This window comes from Alligator mississippiensis, chromosome 5, assembly GCF_030867095.1.
Source record: "Alligator mississippiensis isolate rAllMis1 chromosome 5, rAllMis1, whole genome shotgun sequence".
Taxonomy (NCBI): Eukaryota; Metazoa; Chordata; order Crocodylia; family Alligatoridae; genus Alligator; species Alligator mississippiensis.
In genome coordinates, this window is record NC_081828.1 from 154,685,011 (window position 1) to 154,706,312 (window position 21,302).

The 21,302-nt window shown below is 39.7% G+C and overlaps 1 protein-coding gene across 4 annotated transcripts in view; it reads right to left on the reverse strand.

The window, feature by feature from the left end:
• The window catches only part of CREB5 (cAMP responsive element binding protein 5), a 379,878-nt gene that overhangs the window by 15,679 nt on the left and 342,897 nt on the right, over positions 1–21,302 (reverse strand). For all 4 annotated transcript variants that reach the window (XM_006276942.3, XM_019498044.2, XM_006276944.3 and 1 more), the window contains one exon: positions 3,691–4,014. In XM_006276942.3, coding sequence (XP_006277004.1) covers positions 3,691–4,014 — 324 coding nt within the window. The remainder of the gene's footprint in view (positions 1–3,690; positions 4,015–21,302) is intronic.

Consider the following 21,302-nt stretch of genomic DNA (forward strand, 5'->3'; position numbering starts at 1 on the left):
CTCATACAATCAGAATCAGTTTCACCCTTGTTGAAAGGCCCTGGAAATGAGATGAGATGAGAAATAAAACCAGTGAAAACTTTCTTTAAAGACTGTTATTTTTTTAATAAGCCAGAACTCACTATTTGAAGGATGCCCATTAGAAACTGAATTTTTAGACAATTCAAACCCATGCTAGTAAAAATTCCTTAACCCTATCTACACTACAGTTTATACTGTTCTTCCCATCAGTGGAGCTTGCTGGTGTAGATGGAGTGATTGCACTTACTGGCATTCTGGAGGACTGTTTGGGTCTGCCCTTACCACCAAGTGCTCTCTTACTCCCTGAAGGCGCTTACTGTTCAGCAGTGGCAGCTGCTTCACATCCACTGGGGCTGTTCATGCTGCCTCTTTAGCAACATGTCTGAATACAGAGGTCTCAGAGATCTCTCTTAATGTCAACATAACATCAAAGGCCTTTCATTTTTTCACATACAACACCTTTTGAGACTTCAAAGGACTGTTATTTATGTTTCTGGATACCAAAGCTTTCCTTAGCCCATTTCTCTCTCCTTTTTCATCCAGCATGAAAAGCTTTTCTGTTTTTCAGTTCTGCCAGTCATGTCTGTAATGCAGACATACAGGGCTGTTATATAAAAACTTTTTTCCTAGAATCCCCTATCCTGAATAAATAGTGGCTCGTTTTGTTTTCAGTTGAAGTAATCTGTAGTTGGGTAACTGAGGCAAACTTGCAAAACACTGTCCTTCCATCTTTGGTAGATATGAATTGGAAAGGCTGCACCATTCTTGATGTCATGTGGGATAGTTAATTGAATCATCCTAGATATATTTTGACCCTGAAGACTATTAGGCCTTATCTTGATAATAGTTTAAGCATTATTCTTCAGCGGGGCTTCCCCCCTTAAAGCCTCCCACCCCATGTGATTGCATGTGCTACTAAAAAAGGTGACTAATACATTTTTAAGGGTTGCTTATCAGGTATCCATAATAACACAGGGATGGAACAGGTAATATACTATAACAAAATACAAATGATCCTGCTGTGCCTAAGCTGTCACAGCAGCGAGTTTGATAGGAAGAAATTTTGATGCAACAAACATAACAATGCTAGAGTAATTTTTTGTAATGTTTGAGGCAAACCAGCCACCATAAAGCAAAACATTTATCACTAATAAAGGGACACATTAAACAACCATTTTTACCTTGATCCTTGATCCATTACTTTCTTTTATTCTTTGTAACTTAACCCACTATTAGTAGTCATTCATTCGTTTTAGCAAAACATAATTCATTAGGCTCATGTATGTCTCAAACTGGCTGTTGAAAAGCATGAAATTAATTCTGACATTACACAAGGGTATGGTGTAGAATAATGAAAGTTATGGCAAAGGGCATGCAGCACACACAACAATTCAGCTCATGCCTTTGTTTGACAGGCAGCTTGGAACTGAGGTATCTGGCTCGTGGAATGAGGAGGTTAATAATTAGTAAAATGCACCATAAAATTAATGTCTGCTGAAGCAATCTGACCCCCAGAGAGGCCAATATCGGGGGGATTATGGATGGTCTTAGAAAGTAATAACCTTGTGTTTATTACTCGCTAAACCCTCCTTTTATTCCTGTTAATGCACCCTTTTAGAAGGGGTTATGGCTCTTGTGTCCCAGGAGAGGGTAAAACTGTTTTGTGGGCTAGGCAAGCAGCTGACCTATGAATCCTAGAATACTACTTAGCCTTCCACCGGTAGTTCTCAACCTCCTTGGGACAATTAGGCCTGATTACAAGGCCTCCCCTGGCCCAGCTGATGGATGAGGATGCTGTGTTGGTGGCCAATACTGATATTGCATTCAGTTCCAAACTCTTCACACTCCTTTTGGACCGAAGTCCAGAGGGGGTTGCAAGCATTCAGAGGGGTATAAGATGCAGTTACTAGATGTCCTGAGCACTTATCAGGGGCAGGGTGCACAAAATCCTGTACCAGGTGGCATGCTAATTAGCTCATTAGACTAGCATGTCTTAGCACAGGTGTACTACTTTCCTTTTTGGTAGGTAATTAATACAATGGTAGCCCAAACTGGAACTTTATCCTGTTTCCATTAAGTCAATGAGACTATTTAATTTATTAATAGCTTTTTCTATGGTGATCAACACCGAGGCTTTCTTATTTAGCTGCCGCCTCTAAAATTGACATTATAGGGAAATCCTATATAGCTGCAGTAAGCGCAATAGGAAAAAAAGGCAGTGAATAGTCAATGTTATGGGATACTGGAATATCAGCCATATCTTTTTATTTTTAATATCTCCATTGTTTTCCAAGAGCTGCCTGTGAGGAACCTGTAAGCATCAAAAATCCTCATGAATCCAACTCCCCATGAGACATAAGAAGTCCCCTATGTTCTGTATCTGATTTCACAATTACCCTTCTGAACACAGTTCTGAACTTTGCTCCCAAAGCCTCACATTCTGAAGTCATGATTAATATACTTTTCTCTTTCATCTATACTTTTTCAAGGTATAGAATTTTATCACCGCTTTAAAACAGCCAGAATTCATGTAGTTTCTACTGAAATTCTTGCTCATGAATTCAGTACTACAGTTTTCAGCTGACAGCGTTCCTAGATCCCTGTTCTTTAAATAGCAAATGATCCAGCAGGCCAAAGCCAGACATCTTTCTGTCGCACAGACCTTTCATCTTCCTTTATCTTCACTGGCTTGCCACCACCTGAATTAAATTCAACATTACCTTTCAGGTTTAAATTTCACTTTATGGACAGGCCACTTCCTCTATCCATGCCATAACATTCACCTACTAAACTTCACCTGCTCCGTCAGTTAATCCCTATCTCAGTTAGGTAACTTTGCACAGCTGAAAGCCACTCCATCACCAGAAGTATTCCGTCTACAAGGTCCAGAATTATTCTCTCCTTCAAAGCTTTAATATCTTTCACTCTTGCCTTAAAATTATACATGGTACATATTGCCTTTCTGAGGTATAGGTTTCTATTTGAACTTCATCAAAGTTCTACTTCATTTAGATCTTAATTTATTTTGGTTTGGTTTCTCAGATAGAAATAAGTGCAAGCTAAAAAAAATGGATCCAGAATCAAAGTAAAGGTATCTATAGATCTGAAGATGTAATTTAAAGACATTTCTATTTAAATACTTATTTTTCTATGTCATCTTATAATTGACTCTCATTGTAAAGTGCTTTCTGATACTGTGAGCAAAGGTTGTTATACTATATAAAAATAACATATATCCAAGGGAGAGGTCTTCCCTCAAATATGCATGTGCAATGTCATTTACATCTTTGGTAGTTATGTAACCATCCCTGAGGACAGAATTTCTAAGAATTTAAAAACTTGACCTCAACCTGTTAGACAACAGTACCCAGTGTGCCAAACTCCATCAGATAGCAAGAATGTCAATGACGCTTGGCAATTTGTAGATATCTCAGCTTAAACAGACCTTAGGGCTGCCTACTAGCATGACAGAGGTTTGAAATAAAGTTTCTTGTTTCTGAGTAAATTGACGTGTTTTGAATAAGAGTTTGCAACTTCACAGCCAACAGCAGAGTAAACTTATTATTAGCAGCAGACGATTCACTTTGGAGACCATGTGCATACGAAAGCAACAGACATCCATTTCTAAACTTGCTCTGGAACAGAGAATAATTCTGTGAATAGTTCTACCTGTGCTTGTCCGCTCGAGTGTAACGGCGGGTGTGGCGAAGTCTGGTGATGTGCCGGGTGTGCATGAAGGTGCGAGTGGGAGTGATGATGTGGGTGGTTCTGCTGGTGATGGGGCTGAGGATGAGGATGGTGTGCTGGATGCTGGTGCTGATGAGGGTATGGGTGATGAGATGGCAGTGTCTGGTGCTGATGTGGATGTGAGTGCATATGATGGTGTGGTGTCTGGTCCTGTCGGGAGCTCATCATTTCCATCATGTGGCCCATGGTGTTCATATTTCCATTTGACATGGCTGCAGGATGATGAGTCAGCGCTGCTTTCAATCTCTGGAACAGAAGGAGAGAGAATTTTAAAACAATAATCAAGATATTGGGCATTCAGAGTATGCCATTTCATATTTTCAAATGTTTTAGAAACTATATTGGCACCAGAAATACCTATTGTATTATTGCTGTTCATGTTGACTTTATCAACAAAAGTGAGGTACTTTACACCTTTATTGTTAGGCTATAATATAGTTTCCTGGTCAATATCAAACATACATATTTACCCCCAAACATCTGGATCACAATTTAATGCCTACAAGCTTCCACATTGTAGATTGTGCTACTGTGTTATTGTGGGAAAAGAACTGGTTCTTATCTTTTCATTCTTAATCAGCTGATTAAATGCATTCTTACTTAAAAAAAAAAAATGTTTGTAACTTAATGTTTGTTCTGCTCTTACCATTTTACCATTTAGTTATTATCCTGTATTAGTAGACATTTTTATTGTATCAGAGCATTGACATATGTTTTATACATTTCAGAACTCAAGAATACAAATAACTTTTTCAGCATTTTAGCGCATGAGCAACAAGCCTTTCTCCTCACCAGTAATATAAAAATGTAGCAAATTTGCATGGTTTTCTGCCTGTGCTGCGAAACGCTATCGTCTGCTGTTGCAAATTACTGCATGCTAGGTTTGGTTTATATGATGTCCTCCTGGCTTTGACTAATACTGGTGTTGATTTTGTAGTCCTAACTCAATCCTAACTATGAATCCTCTTAAAATCAGTGAAATTCTCCCACGTTCAGTATTGCTACAACAGAGGAGGACAACAGAAGTTTTGCTGGCATAAGATTTGCAAGAGAAGGCCCTTTGTTTCTTGTCATGGCATTTGCAGGTGGAAGAATTCCCTTTCTTTCCAGTTATTAGATGGTACAAATAAATGGGAATTAGCTACATTGAGGAAAAGTGACATAGAATCATAGAAAGTTAGAGTTGGAAGGAACCTCAGGAGGTCATCTAGTCCAACCCCCTGCTCAAAGCAGGACCAGCCCCAACTAGATCATCCCCACCAAAGCTTTCTCTAGCCAGGTTTTAAAAACCCCCAAGGATGGAGCTTCCACCACCTCTCTGGGTAACATAGAATCATCATTGATTACTAAATTGCCAACTTCTATAGTAGCTTATTACATAGCACCTAGATAATGGGTTCCTTCCAGAGAACTGTTATTTAGTGGTCAGGTGCATTAAACAGATTTAAATACTTGTATATATCTGCTGTCCATTTTGGAGTATCAGTTGAGTGCAGATAATTCTATAAAAACACATGCTCTATTTTCATGATCAGGAAGCCACTAAGTTGAATTGCTCTCCATTGGCACAAATAACTTTAATCAGCCAGTGGATGTGGCGGAGTAAAAAAAATAAAAAAATAAAATGGAAGGAAAGAAGTGTACAAACATCACTAAATGCCAGTATAGAGTATGTAAGGTAACTGAAGAGTCAGTTAATCAATCAATCATCCATCTGATTCTGTCTAAGATCAGAATGTATAATGAGAAGCATACCACTAGTCAGTTCATTTATAAGAATGATCCTGTTTTTCTTAATTGACAACAACAGGCCAACAAGAAACAGCAGTTTCTAAAGCACAGCTCTATGCTGAAATGCCTTTCCTATAGCATCTAACAATAATTACATGATCCAATTCCCAATATGATTGCATGTGGATGGTTGGGAGAAGGGACTGCATTTTTTTGATATTTTAATTAATTGGCAGGACACATAGAGCTTATGGATGGGAACACTGAAAAAAACTGCATATTTACTTGTTTAAAAAAAAAAAAAATATATATATATATATATCTCAGCTGAAGGCTCCCATGTAGCACGGCTGTTCAGGAATGCAATACTACTTGGTTTCTGTCCCTATCAGAATAAATCATAAAGAAATAAGAAGGTGGTTTTGGGGGAGGGAAGAAATATAGCAGAAGAAAAATGGGGAGGAGGAAGGGGGAGAAAGTGCTGGACAATAGGGCCAGTTCAAAAATAATCTCTCCTAACAGTTGTCTCCTACCTGTTTTCCACTAAGTTTATTTGGATCACTACAGTGAGGCAGATTAACAGATTTGCTAAAACAGTTTTGGGATCCTATTGATAATACATTGCAAATCAATCTGTTCACCAAGAAAAAAAAAAAGAAACTTGCATAAAATATGCCTATGCCTCATACTAATCCACCACCAGCTTGCACTAAGAAAAAGCAGTCTGTTGGCTTTTAATTTAGTTTCTTGCCGTGTTCACATCAGCTAAAAACACCAAACAGTATAATTTGTCACAACCTTAATAATCTGCTCAAGAGAACAATAGATCAAGGCAGTGCTGTATGGGAACGAACCTCCTACTCTTTCTAGTCCCCCTCAGATGGGCATTCTAGTACCCTGCATTTAAAATGGAGGACTCAGCAGCAGTTTCCTTAACATCTGCGAACTTATGCTCCCCTGGTTATAGCAAACAGCTCTTCACAACACTTCAGATAACTGGTGTTATTCAAGAGCATTTTTAAGGAAAAATATGGAAAAATACTTGAATAAAATAAGCATTTTGTACATCAATTCAGAATTTCCTAAGATGTGTTTTAAACGTCCAAACTACGACACAACTTTTGCCAAAGTGCCAACAAAAGCGGTTCCAATTGTTTTCCAAATCAAAATGCAAAAAACCAAACGATCATTAGCCAACATTTTCACAAAAGACGAATACCTAATGAACATGCCCATGCTGTATTTGTCAAAATGCACTGAAGCTGAACTCCAATGTGTCTTGCTCTAAACCGCATACTTTTCAAAGCCAAAAAAGAAAAGGAGGAAAAAACTTAATGCGCGAGTAAACATTTTTTTTTCAGCTGTAAAAACTGTGGCTATTAGCATGGCGCAACTTCAAGGAGAATAAATTATTTTGTTTTCTTTCCATGGTCCCTTCTACCACATCCATTTATTTGAGATAGCAAATCAAGAGAGACAGCGAGAAGCCTGACATGCAGCTGGTTTCAGTCAATAGGGGTCATTTCCATTTGGTCTGTGTATTTTACAAGTTCCTTGTTCACTGTTCCCAATGGGAGGGTGGGCCAGCTGCCCTGGATCTGAATCCTGGTAAGAAACCAGCTATCTACCTCATCCTGTCCCAACACAGCAACAGTGAGCGCCCGGCCCCAGTGTCTCTTTAACTTTATGCTTAGATCAGTTCTGCATCAGCAAGAGCCCTGTGTACACAGGCACCCAGAACCACATTTATCTTTCATTAACGATTTGCTGCTGCCAATTAGAAACATTTGCGGACCTCTAAACATTTTTTTTTTCGCCTTCAGCAAGATCAGTTGTTTGTGCTGTTAGAGCTCCAGAAGAAGCACCAGAATTCAGAGTGCTCTGCATCTTGTATGTGTTGGGGCAGGAGGGAAAATTGAGTGTTGTTGTTGTTCTTTTTATATATGGTAATTGCAAACTGCTGTTTTATTTTGGTATAGAATAAAATGTGATGGCATCATAATTAAGTCATTTGGAATGTATTTCACAGCAAGTTGTCTCTAAAAGGAAATTACGATCAGGGGCTCAATCCTGCTGTCGTTCAAGTTAGCAGAAGTTATGCCACTGACATCAGTGGAAGCAACTGGTGCTCTGAAAACTGGGTTACGAAAGGAGATAGGAAGGGACTGAATTCAGTTCTGGTCTCACTAAAATCAATACCAAAGCTTTTACTGGCTGCAGTGATAGTTGATTTCTTGTCTCCTTTCTTAGCCGACTTTTCAAAATCACTGGGGTAAGAGCTACCACTGAAGTCAACAAAAGCTAACCAGTACCTCTGACATAGATACTCTTACTTGCTTAGTTTTAGAGAGGTAGTTAACTATTTTAGTCTGAGATCAGGCAGAAAATAGGGTATAAGGTACGTCTCTATCCTGCCTTTTGCTTGATTTTTTTTATTTAGGGCAAACTGACGTGTTGACCAATGACAGAATTGCTGCTTGATCAAAAAATGATACAAAAGTTAATGGCTGTCATTGGCACAGTCAGCTTTCTCAATGCTTTTTTTTTTTAAAGAATAGTTTTCTTTCTCTTTGCCTTAGATCAAGTGACTTGTATTTAAAAGGCTTCTTTTACTGACCCAACAAGACATCAACAGTTCTTTAATTTCTATATTCAGTGCCTGCACAGGAAAATGTTTTAACAATGGATGTTGCAGTTCCATCAGTATGAATGTAGTGTTCTGTGTAGTGTCACTCATTATAAGGTAAGACATGTTACAGTTGCCACAGTTATTTTAATGCTGTCCCACTAACATTTCATATAAATATATGGGCATCTCAAAAAACTCACTATGTTTGGAATTTTTTTCCACTTGAGATATGTGGACTACATATTTCCAAAGACCTCCACATTGTTTCTCTCTTTTATATTCACCCATCCAGAGGCTTCACATCACTGTAACTAAACAGCAAAAGAGATCTGCATCATATTTCTTCAAGAGCCCATTAGTGTAGGACATTAATTAACCAGAAAGATTAATGTTGAGCATCATTGGACAAATCTAGCTGCTGTCATAAATGAGGAACTAGAGACTTAGATGAGGAACTGTAAATAAAATTAGGGTCATTGTATGCTTCTACAGTTTGTTTGGCATCTTTACTACTTTGTCCTCTTCTCTGTCTCAGAGAACTTAGTACAGTGAGTTGACTCTTTTTAAAGAATCTCTGACGAAGAACTATTTACATTTTTCAGTATTTTAGAAGAAAAGAAATAAAAACTGATTTTTTCCAGTTTACTTGCACTGATAAACAACTTTTTTGTGTTTCTTTTTTTTTGTAGTATGGATCAGTGAACACTTTTCAGCTCTTCTGACAATTTGGAAAAGACTTTCAATTATATTTGTTGAAAAAATGCCTGAAATTATATTAGGGAAAAATCAATGAAAATATTTGTCATTTTTTCCCCATTTCAATAATTATTTTGATCAGCTCTTAAGTACTGGGGATGAAAACAAACTTCTCTCTCTCTGTCAGGTGTTTCTATAGTTTCCATCCCTCTAGTATCTGTCTGTACTCCAGATTAGGAGTCAGTCATAGAACCATAAGGGTTTGAATATCAGTGTTTTCTGATTCTAATACAGTATGTCAGTGCACTCAGAAACATCTCCCTCTTTTTCATCAGCATGCCTAAATCCCATTAAAATCAGTGAAATGACTAGACCAAATGATAATGGTAGCATAATATCTGATATTTCCTTTATCAGGGGACTGTATCATGTCTCTGGAGGCAGACAGAATATGACCTTAAAGATATTTTCATTTCTAAGGACTATGGTTCAGGTCTCTAATGTCTGAGGTTACACTAAGCCACTTGTGAAAAAAAAAATGAAAACCTAGATGTCAGCCTTCCTTATTTCATATGAAGTACCCAAAGCTATAGGATAGAATCCTGATGTTGCCAGTGCTCATGGCAGAATTCTCTTCGACTTCAATGGAGTCAGGATTTCCCTGTGTTTCCTGGTTAATGCCAGTTGGCACCTTCATATAATGGCAGTGTGCACCTAAGCAGTAACTCTACAGTTGCACACAAGCCTATAAACATAATTAATGGGGTTGCAATTGTAAAGTTGAAAGCAGAATTTTCTTGCTGTGTAGTTTGAGTATTATAATGGATTTTATTTTTGCCTTATACAATAATTGCAATGAGAATAAATCTCTTTCGAGTCTTTTATAGTTGGCTGTTTGTGTTTCATAGCACAAAAATATCAGAAATTATTTTTTGCAAATGTTCATTCCACCCACATTTGCAAAAGCAAACTGGAGGTGATTTCTCTCCACCCAACAAATGAGCTGACCACATTTCAGAGACTGAAAATTAAAAACAAGCTGATGTCACATTAGGAGCTTGATCCTGCTTTTCTTGGGATAACGAAAAACTCCTTTTGACTTCAGAAGTAATTTGAAGGGTGGGAGAAAGTAGAATCCTCTTAACTTTAGTACAAGGTGTCATTTCACAAGAAAAGGAATGGATTTAATTTGCAGAAGGCCAAAATACAATGCCAAATTGCTAATCTTCTAATTACTCTTGGGGTGTTTGGCACATCTGTATTATATTCTTCCCTTCTTTTAAGATCTTTCACATATTCCAATGACTTTGCAACAGCACCAAAAGTGAATTACCATCAAATCTGCTGCACATCTCAGCTTCTAATAAAAAATAGACTCCCTTGTGCTCCCAAACTCAAACTCACTAAAATGAATTAATCGCTAACAGGAAGTAATACAGATCAAATGAAAACAATGAAACTGGCAATAAAGATATCATAAACTATCATGTTCACAGAAGATGGGGCAGCCACAATAGTTCCCTTGACAGCTCTGAGCTCAGGGGCTGAAGCTACGAAGTGCTGAGATAGCTTCACTCAATGACATTCAAATAAATTGAGCATAATCCACAACTCCCAAGATCAGACCTGCAGAAACCACTAACATTTTATTGTTTCTGGAAGTGTCATACCTGGAAGTGATACAATGAAAGTTGCTGACAGTCAAGCCCAATGACACTTTTCACAGAACTACCATTTTTTCTGAAGTATCGCCAAAGTCTCAAGAGCACCTGAGACTACCTTGAGAGAGGTAGTTAGCCTTGGAAGAACCAGCATAATAAAATTTAACCCTATATATATAGTAATTTGCATCTGGACATCTCAAAGGACTGTACAAAGAAGGTAATCATTATCTCTTTTCAATTACTATTCTTATAAATAACTGAAAATAAAAAACTAGGATCTCTGTTAATGTATGCTTTATGCATGTTAAGGAATAAATAAAACAGTGACAGAAATATGTTGGAGGACATATCCACAAAAGGACTTAGAACCTAAGCCTCTGTATATGCCTAAGTCCTCAAAAATACCATCAAACACTAAAGGCTCTATCACTAAAGTTCCCTGACACTACGTAATTCTCTGACACTAAAGGCAAGTACAGGTCTGGTTTTGGCCCTACCTGCCTAAGGCTTGTTAGCACTGAGCAGCTAGATACTTAACCCCTATCAGAAAGCAGGTGTTCCTTTGCCTGTCTTGCCCATAGGATCAGTCTGGTAGGTGGTCCCAATGCACATGCATAAGACTTGTTCCTGCACAAAACACAGAAGGGGTGAGGTGCCACTGTCCTTCTTTATACAGAGTAGCTGAATGGGTAACATGCTCATTTGTGGGGGAGGTGTTCTATTTCTGCCTCTGCGTTACATGAATGTTCTGTCAGATTGTAAATTTGAGGTTTTCATTCGGTCTTGCTAAAGCTGAGGATTTTTGTGGCTGATATTTTTTATCTATCTATAATCTAACCAAATCTTTTATGGTTGGGATAAAGAAATGCAAGGCACAGCAGTGATTAAAAATAGTGGGTAGGGCTGTGAGATTGGACAGAGGAGAAATTCCCAGGGTTAGCAGAACAACAATTGCTAAAGCTGATATATTTAATCATTCCATGCAAAAAATATAATATAAAATGCTCAAGCATTTGTTGAGCCAAGGACCAGAATTCAGGTCTCTCATCTCCCAGGTAAGTGTCCTAACCACTAGATTTACACAGTTGTAATATATGGCTTCCTGACTCAGTGAATATTTAATTATTCCATGCAGTATGGAACAGCAGGGAGAGTCCTACCTCAGAATACCTTATAGCGGGATAGTTTATGCATTAGTCTAGAAATGGATCAAATCCTATTAGATATTTGATGAAACAGGATCAAATCCCCCCAGACAGGGAAGGGAATTGATCCCAAGTCTCCCAGATCCTGCGTGACTGCCTCAATACGGAGCTTTTAAGTAAAAGAGGACTAGCACAAACTCCTTTGGCCCCATCACGCTTTATCACAAAGAGCTGGTTCAGATATCTGACTCTGGGAGAAGGTTCAGACTTCTAAATCCTGATCAGAAATGAGTGCCTTCCCATAGCCAGTAAGGTACACAAGTCCCAGAGAAGTGCTGGCCATAACACTCACCCTGCTTCAGTATCTTCTATTAGCCAATAGACACCTCCCCTTTCAGTATGCTGCCTTTTGTGGAATACTTAGGCAACTCAATTCCCTCATAAATTGTATAAAGAGCCTGGCATCTAACTCAAAACAGTGGATTCCACTAACTGGCAAGGTGCCAAGGAATAGATGCAACAATGCTTAGCTTTACACTGTCGAAATACTTCTGTAGATCCAACCCTAATTGCCTTCTCCCTACAGTGTTCCATCAGTGACCTACCTTCAGGAAGAATTTATCTTATGGTATGTACATGTATAGGTACACATAGCAATGCAAAAAATGCTGTCTGCTCTGTGCATCTTGTTTGATCATGTAATTAATATTGTAATATATGCAGGAATTTATTTCAGTGGGAGTTTTGTGCGAATAAAGACTTGAGCATTTGCCCCATTCAAGCCAGATACAACTCAAAAGTTCAAATCAGAACCTCTTAACTTTTGGTGAGGGTTTTTCAAAATCTGGACACAATACCAGATCTGAATGGCACAGCAAAAGCTTCTCTCCATAAACCACTGCACTGATGCCCCAGATCACAAAAAAGAATGTATGCAATTTGCAACAGAAGACTATCTTTATCTTTCTGTTTCCCTTTCACATGCATAATGCCTACCTGGGCTAATAATGACTACTTCATGACATGTCCAAAGACAATGAACACCCAAGGGTGTGAAAAGGGGATTTTTTTGCTTTGCTTTATTTTCACTGGTGTAATTTTGGGATCTTATTATTACTGGATTAAGTCTAGCACATTCAAACAAGGCATGCACAGGTCAAAATCATGTACAGACACTTTCAAATGGCTTTGTTTTACTCCCAGATGATCTCTGCTTAAAGGCTCCTATATAAAAAAACATTCAATGGTGTGTATGGAGGATACAGTCTGATCCTTAGATTTTGTTTCAAGATTATACCAGTGAGAGTCTGAAATGTAAAACCAAGGCCCTGGCCACTTACATCCATTAGAGATCCCATGGCACTTTTTGAAAAAGTATTGATGTTCATCAGCCCAGTGTCTGACTAAAATTCAATGCAGGTAATTAGTCTATGCTACCTAAAACCACAGTTTCAGGTGAAGTTATTTTTTACTTTCTTGGCTAAACTACATGATTCCTAAATGACTGTCAGAGAAGAGACACTATAGTAAATATAAAGTGAAATGATTCTTAGGCTGTGTGTAGACAAAAAGAGGGGCATGTATGCACGACACTTAAAGCGAGCTAACTGCTTTTGCACCCCTTTAATGGTGTTGCTGTTTGCACAACTCGGCAGCATATTGCGCATTAATACCAGCCGCTGTAAGAAAGTTGGCAGCATAATGTGCCTACAGCTGCGGAGCAAAGCATGCAGCTCAGGGGCTCTGCAGGAAGCCCTGCAGGCAGCCTGGCATCAGCCCAGGAAGGCAGGCTCTGCCCAAGAAATGCCCCGATCCTGATCTCCCCCCCCACCGCCTCACCCCAAAGCCTGCCATATTCCATGAAAAATGAAAAGCACACTGGGAATTAAACAGATACCTTTCCATTATCTATGTGATAGTTAAGGAACTCATAATGTTCTATATAAAATATTCGCTCTCACACACACACACACACGTGATATGTGAAACAATTGTGAATAATGAAGTTTAACAAATTGAATTCAACCCGAAAATTCACCCTTTATTGTATGGCAATATTCCTAGTATTTTTGTAATGACTGCAAGTACTGCATTCTTGATAGTCATTTCATAAGGATAGCTATTCATGTTGACAGGTACTCTACCCTCTTCCCCCAATACAGAGGTTCAACGTCTCCTGCGCCCTCCCTCCACACAATTCTTCTGTTCCTTCTACCCCCACACTTTCTCCTCTTGCCTTAAAGCAAGTGAATGATGCAGCAGTAGGAGGAACTAAAGAAAGGCCAGAGAAAGGCCAGGCAGAACTGCAATCTTCTACGCTCTCAGGAGCTCTCACTATTTCTGAATAGTATCATGAAGGAGTGGAGAGGAAAGAGAGGCAAGGCTTTTCCCCCCTTCACTAGCCAAAAATACCTTGGCAAGCTCCTAGGAGTTCTACACTGCACCCCACACAGGGCTGTAACAGTGCCCATAAGCTAAGCTACACTCTTGGCTAGGCAGCTAGCTAGAAAAATCTGGCCCTGGAGGGTTCAATCTCCCCTCCACCTTCTCTTTTTCAGGCTCATACAGTCTTTAAAAAGGCTAGGGGAGAGAATATATAAAGTCCTGTTTAGATGCTTAATGCATCTCCCCATCTCCTCACTCGACCTCGCTGACACCATCACTATTAGTCTTTCTGACACTACCATTGTCTGAATCATTTGACACATGAGCCAAGAAATCACGTTCTGAACAAGATCACAATGCTGTGATTGCAGTCGGCCCCAGTGCCCTCCCTCTGCCACAGCCCCGGCTTTCTGCTGCTTCTGGAATAGCGTGTTTGTGGAGGTTTTTGAAAACAGTTGTTATTCCAGATTTGCTCATTAGGAAGCTTATGGCTCATGGCATATGGCAAAAGGTTTGCGGTGAAGGGGAAACAGACCAATGAGAACACAAGCAGTTGTAACAGACATATTGGGAATTAAACTTTAACAGTGATAAGTGAAATAAAATCACTTTCAGCCAAATTCCCACATGCATATTTACATCCAAACCTGCTCACATTCATCTGATACTTTCTGGCAGAGAAGCTTTGCTTTGCCTAGTAAATGCTGCACTAGTTTCTGGTCAGTGTAACACACCTAGATCATCCCTCTTTAGAGAACTGTGCATTTCAGGGGTGCATGATGTGATGCATTACTGCATTTATGGGAGTCATTTAAACCTTCCTGCTCCTCAGTTTTTCCTGCTTGTAAAATGGAAGCACTGATGCTTACCCAACTTTTGTGTACCTCTTCGCCCTTTATGAAAGAAAAGCTGAACAGAACTGCCAATAATTTTAATGAAGAAAAATGAGGGGCATATCTATACCACAGGTTTACCGTGCCAAGGAACACTGTGCTGTGTTCTACGTGGGCTACTTGTTGAGCCAGAAACAATGTCACTGCTTTAAAGCAGTGCTCTGGGCAGACTATTAGCTCTGCTGAGACATAGCTAATTAGCATTGGGGGGGGCAGTACTGTACAAATGTGGCTATCCTACTTCCCGGCTGGGAGGTGTCAAGGGGAGAACAGTGGGTCAGATCTCAGCCTGGCACTGATGAACCGCTAAAATTAGTGGTACAGATGTGCTGCCATAGCTTTGGTGATATTCCTGGGTTACTCAAGATAATTCCATTACAGCTAGTTTAAGTATGCCTGAACTTCTGATTACAACATGGATGTAGTTTCCCTCTTGGCTCCAAAGAGGTCATAGTCTAAGGCAGAGGTGCTTAACATCTGGCCTACAGGCCAGATCTGGCTTGTGGTACCATGTGATTTGGCCCAAGGGGCTCCCCAGGGATATGGAAATTTGGCAACAGGGGAACAGTGGCACCTCTTCCCTACTGCCAAAGCTTCTGACCTGTGGGAAGCCCCAGGCCCTGCGTGCTGAATTGGGCACCTGAACCCAGATGGGAACTTATCTGGATCTGAACATACTGGAATCCAAGCTTCCTTTGGGGTCAGAGTTCTTATTCTGGAAGTCCCTGTGATGGTACAAATCAAGATCAGGGTTTTACACCCTGGGCAAACCATGTGGGAAAGCAGAGGGGAGGGAGGGAGGGAGACAGACAGGGAGATGCCACTGAGTGCTGGAGGGGCAAGGGTCCTGAGAGTGGAGGGGGTGGTTCAGGAGTCTTACCTATGCTGGAGACTCAAAAACAGTCCACAGTTGATGCTGCTGCTGTAGCCACAGCATGATCTGCCTGTTCCAGCTGTTGCTCCTACAGCACCTGGCTGCTGCTGCAAGATCAATGCCATGGGGCTCCTGCAGCTGCCAGGATGCAAACTCTGGGAGGATGGGTGGAGGTACAATTCTGGCCACCCATACAAAGTTGGTGTCCTGGACTGGTGCCCCACTCGCCAACCACAAGTTATGTGCCTAGATAAATATGCTTGCATAGCTTGAAAAAGGCTGAGTTTTTTTAGGTAACTCCTGTTAAAATCCCCTTGTACCATTCTTTCCCGATACAACCACCACAGGCCTCTCCCCTTTGCCTGCATTCTGTGTGAATATGTATCAGAGCAGCCTGAAAGCTGTTTGGCATTAATAGGGAGAGAACCAGAGAGAGCACGCACTGCAACATTAGGTTAGTGAACCACATCACACACTCCACTCTCTTTAACAAGTGTCTTGCATGCTTTAACCGCAGCAGGCTTGGATCTGAATGCATCCTGCCAATGGAGCAGACGATCACCCTTTCCCACAGAAAAGTGAGGAATATTAGCATCTTACCAGTCTAGAAGCTTAATAACCCATTATCAACAGGGCAAAAGAAGTCCCTCTCACTCAGCTACTTCTGCTTGGAAAGCTGCCAAAGCATAAAAGACAAGGGGAGAAGAGGGTGAAGTCAAACCAAACTGGGGGCTTGGGTTAGTGGGGGAGGGGAAGGGGGAGGAGAGGAAGGGTTGTGGCAGCTAATTTTTCCATTTTTTCCTGCTGTTAGAGCAGCAACAGATAATTTATCACACATTTTGATGGTGCTCCAGCTGGCAGGAAAAAGAGCTATCTGTTTATTAATTCAATTAGCTTGCTTATTTATCAGTGCAAGGCTAGAAGGTGCAGTCACAGGCCACGCTGTGCCAGTTTCAGCCTGTCTGCAGCTGGACCCACAGGAAAATGGTAAGACAGAACATTCCCACCCCTGGTGCTCTGGCTATGTGTATTGATCACTGCATTTGTCCAGGCCTTTCTGAGTCAAGGAAAGCAAAAATTCTAAGTATATATAAATTAAAAAAAAATACAATTTTTATTAGTGTGCAAGGCAGACTTAAAGCACAGTGACGACTTTCATGTTCCCAGTTTAGCGGTTATTTGTCATGTCACACATTTTACCCAGAACTAATAGTTTCATTCACTAAATGAAGTGAATACTCTATTAATTTCAATTTCAATGGTGGATGGTGTTAAAATGGGCTCACCAGCATAATGCTCCCCTAATGTTTTAGGTGATGGTGCTCGTTAGAGATCTGCCAGTATTTGAAATCTACAAAAAAGGGATATTTGTAGGGGCAGAGAAAGAAAAGAAGTTCCTAGCTAGCTCCAGACTAGGGATCTGGGACAGAAGTTCAATAAACCAATTTAAATCAGTTAAGTCTGCTACTACACCCATCCAGGCTTATCTTAAACCAGTTTTGGCCATTTTGAAAGCAGTTTATGTGCACAGCCAATGCAAGTTTTTGTAGGAGTAGCTCCTTCTTTGAATTGTTTGAGCTGAGGTGTTTCTAGCAACATGAATATGTGGAAGATCTGCTATTCAATACACCTAGAGTTTCTAAAAGACGCATACTGTTAAAATGGTGTAATAATCATTAACAAAATTAAATTTGGGTTTTAGTGTTGATGTATTGATCTAAAGCTTCCATCTTGCTCCATGAGATTGTACATGTGCAGTGGCTTCTGTTTTAATGGTTCAGTGAGGGTGCAGAACACAATCAGTGTAAGAAGAAACATCTAATAATTTTAGGTCACAGATTTCTTAAACCTTAAACCTCCACACACTGCAATTGTGCAAATCTTACATGCAAACAAGCATTTTGACTGTTTGACTGAATGGGACTGCTCACAGGAACAAGGCTTTCTTACAGGAATAAGGTTTGGACCCGCTTGCTAGTTCGACATCATTTTATTCACTGAGTTCTATCGCTCTCTCCCAACACTGATGTGTTTAAGAAAAAGTTTCTGGTTTTTTAAAGTTTCTCCAGGCAAACTGTTATATTATGAAACTGTAAAACCTTACAGGACTTCAGAGCCAAAACACCATATCACGTTAGGATGGCAATAAATGTTTCCACTGCAGATGTGCTCACTGGAACCTTTAACAAAGGTTCCCCAGAAGTAAATTCACACTCACCCCTCCTTCAGCATGCCAGGTTTTCCTTTGCGCTTTCATGACTAGGGATTAGTTTTATATTTTGAACTGAGATACTGCTTGACAAATGACTCCACTAATGCTGATATCTTAGGCCACATATCAACATTTTATAAATTCTTAATTTTCTCACTGCAGCCATATTGAACAGTTTTGTGCAAATGAGGCTTATAATTACCTAGATAAATCAGTCCAATGCAGTATTTCTTAGGATTTCTCTCAACGTTTTCCCTGGAGGATGGGTTCCCATCTGCTTCATTGCATTCAGGCTAATTGAAGGGCAGTGACTTTTCCAAATGGATTCATTAATTACTCCAGCTAGATTCTCTATGGGCTTCTCTAGTCAGTGGGTGACATCTCAGTTGCACCAGGCCATCCACACATGTTCAGCAATGTTACCGTGGTCCTCCGTTATTATCTAAAACATTTACAGATGCGCTGGCAGGAATGGATTTTGCCTTTACAGTACAATGTTACAAAATGAATGTAATTCCATTCCTCCTTTGTCTCTAATTTAATACACATTCAGAATCTATAAATGTTGGGATCAAGATTGTTTCAGTGTATTTTATTCCCTGCCATCATAAATATAAATGATTGTCAGAAAGAAGAAACCACTAGTTTGCAGGTACAGAATTGCCAAAAAAAGTGTGCGCTATTGTGTTGCAGAAAAGCTGTTATTTGAGAGTATAGTGAGTAAATGAAATAAATCATTACACATAAATGCAGCGCTGCCCTGAATAATTCTTGGTTTGTGACTATTTTATTTAATGCGGTAGTGGGCCAGGTTTTAAATAAACTCACACTTAATCAAATTGTTCAGCCAAATATCATCCAGCCAAGGCAGAAGAGTAGAAAGCTACCTGCTGCAGATCTAACTTTTTTTTAAGGAACAGATTTTTATGTTAGTTGTCAGATATGTATATACACACACACATATTTCCCATTTTTAAACGGCAAGTGGGTGTGACTATAATTTTAGACACTTTGCTGGAATGTATCTATATATTTTATGGCCCAACCCTACAAACATTTTCTATTCAGGACAATGAGTGCAAGTGTTATGAGCCTGATCTAAAGTCCGTCGCAATTGACTTCAGGGGGTTTGGGATTGGACCTAATAACAAATGTTTGCAAGATCAGGCTCTAGTCAGAAGCAGAATAATTCTGGTGTTGCTGTGTAGAAATGTTTTATTGCAAATGAATAACTATATTTATTTATAATAATATACTGAATGTATGCAAGACATAAGATTTTATATTATGATAGCTATGAAGTAAGTAGCCTAGGAATTAACGACCCAATCCTTTGTGATTAAATACTAGTACTTCATACTTTCATCCAAGGACCTCAGTGAATTTGTAAACATTCAGCTCAGTTCTGGAAGTCAGCTGGACTATTCTTGAGGGTAAGTGGTACAAGATCTGACCCAGTTTAATGATGAATCCTCACAACATCCTGCAATGTCAAATTAAGTGCTGCTACACTCAATTTGCAGATGAAAACACTAAGACGTAGACATTTTCCCAATGTCACATAATGCGTCAGTGGCAGAGCCAGCAACAGAATCCAAGGGCACTGCGCCTCAGTCTGCCAGGCTTTCAAAAAGAGAATAAACAATCTCTCATTAACTCCTTCCTTGCTTCAGTGCCTCAAGTCTTTATGATGCAAAAGGACTTTATCAGCCATGTGCTCAGAATTTTTAACATGGTTTATCACAGGTAATTATACAGACATGATATGGATTGTTTTACATATTTTCTCTATGGCTGTGTTGCTCATTTTCACAAATTAATGCCGTAAATAGAATAAACTCTATTTACATACTGTATAGCTGGCCGACCCTTATATACTCATAATGATCCCAGTGACATGCAAGTAGACTGGAAGGATGGACCATAACCTTTTCTGCATCTTTACTCCCAAAGCTGGGAGTAAGAAATATTACCCCTGTGGTTGATAAGAAGCTTATTTTGGGGTAAGAGGGAAACATCTCTCACGTCTCTTCATCACGATTGCCAATTTCTCTCCCTTAAGTGAGGCACCCCTCCTTCTCAACAGCTAATAAATTCACTCCTCTATTCTAGCCAGCAGAGCAAGTTAAACACCTTCAAAGAGAAAGTCTGAGGCAACTCTGTCATCACCTGGCATGGTACAGTTATTCTGAATTTGAGTACTTGACTATTTTATTTTTTCATTTTTGTTTCCCTCTCACCCTTCCCTGGTTTATAAACAACTGTTCAACAATTGAAAAGCAGTTCATAAATTGTTCTGTAAAGAAGAAAAAGCTCAGCAAAGAGCCCATTTCTATTACAGATTATTTGTTTTCTCATATAGATTTAGTGCTGGCAGACACATTCCTGCAGGCAGCATCCATCCCTCGCTCACTGGGGTAAACTGGCTCAGCCATTGACTCCAGTGGAACAATGCTGATTTATGCCAGCTGAGAATATGGCCCTGTGTATCTGAATGCCATGCTTGCACTGCTAGAGAGCAAAGCATCTGGTTGTATTTGAGTTTCAAAAGAACTGGCCAGAGACTGTGCTTAATCTTAATAGATTTTATCACCCTTATGACAGTACAAATGTTCTAAATCCTCCAGTTTGGAAAGCTGGTAAGCTCTCTGCAGTAAGGACCTGGGGAATGTATTAACCACTACTTTCTACCCAGGACATTGACTGTAATCTTTGTCCCTCAGTTTTACCTGTGGCAAGTTAGGGTGTTTGATAGGATCATAAGAAAGTAGCGCTACAAAGGATCTCATAAGGACCTGGAAAAGACCTAACTTTTTTTTACAAAAATGAAGGTAATCAACTAATTCTCTTTTTAATCTTTTTTTTTTTTTTTTATGGAAACCCTAATCCCCCAACCCCCCCCCAAACATGCCTGCTTGTACGAACTTAATTATGAGTCAAAATCTGTGAGTTTCAATTTTAATTATATTTATATAATTCCCCTACTATAACAGAGCTGATGATATGGTAAATTATATACACTGCTTTATTGCAGAGTAGTTAATTTCTTAGTATAGCTCAGGGGTGGGCAATTATTTCAGGTGGAGGGCCGCTTACTGAGTTTTGGCAAGCCATTGAGGGCCACATGACAGGCAGCCAGGGGCAGATAAATATTAATTTTCTTAATTTTGTGGGGGCCCCACAGGCCAGATAGAATGGCTGGCAGGCCGCAGCCGACCTCCAAGCTGCATTTTGCCCACCCCTGGTATAGCTGGTAAGTATGGTCAGCCAATAACTTCTCTTTATTTCATTCATCTCCTCCTCCT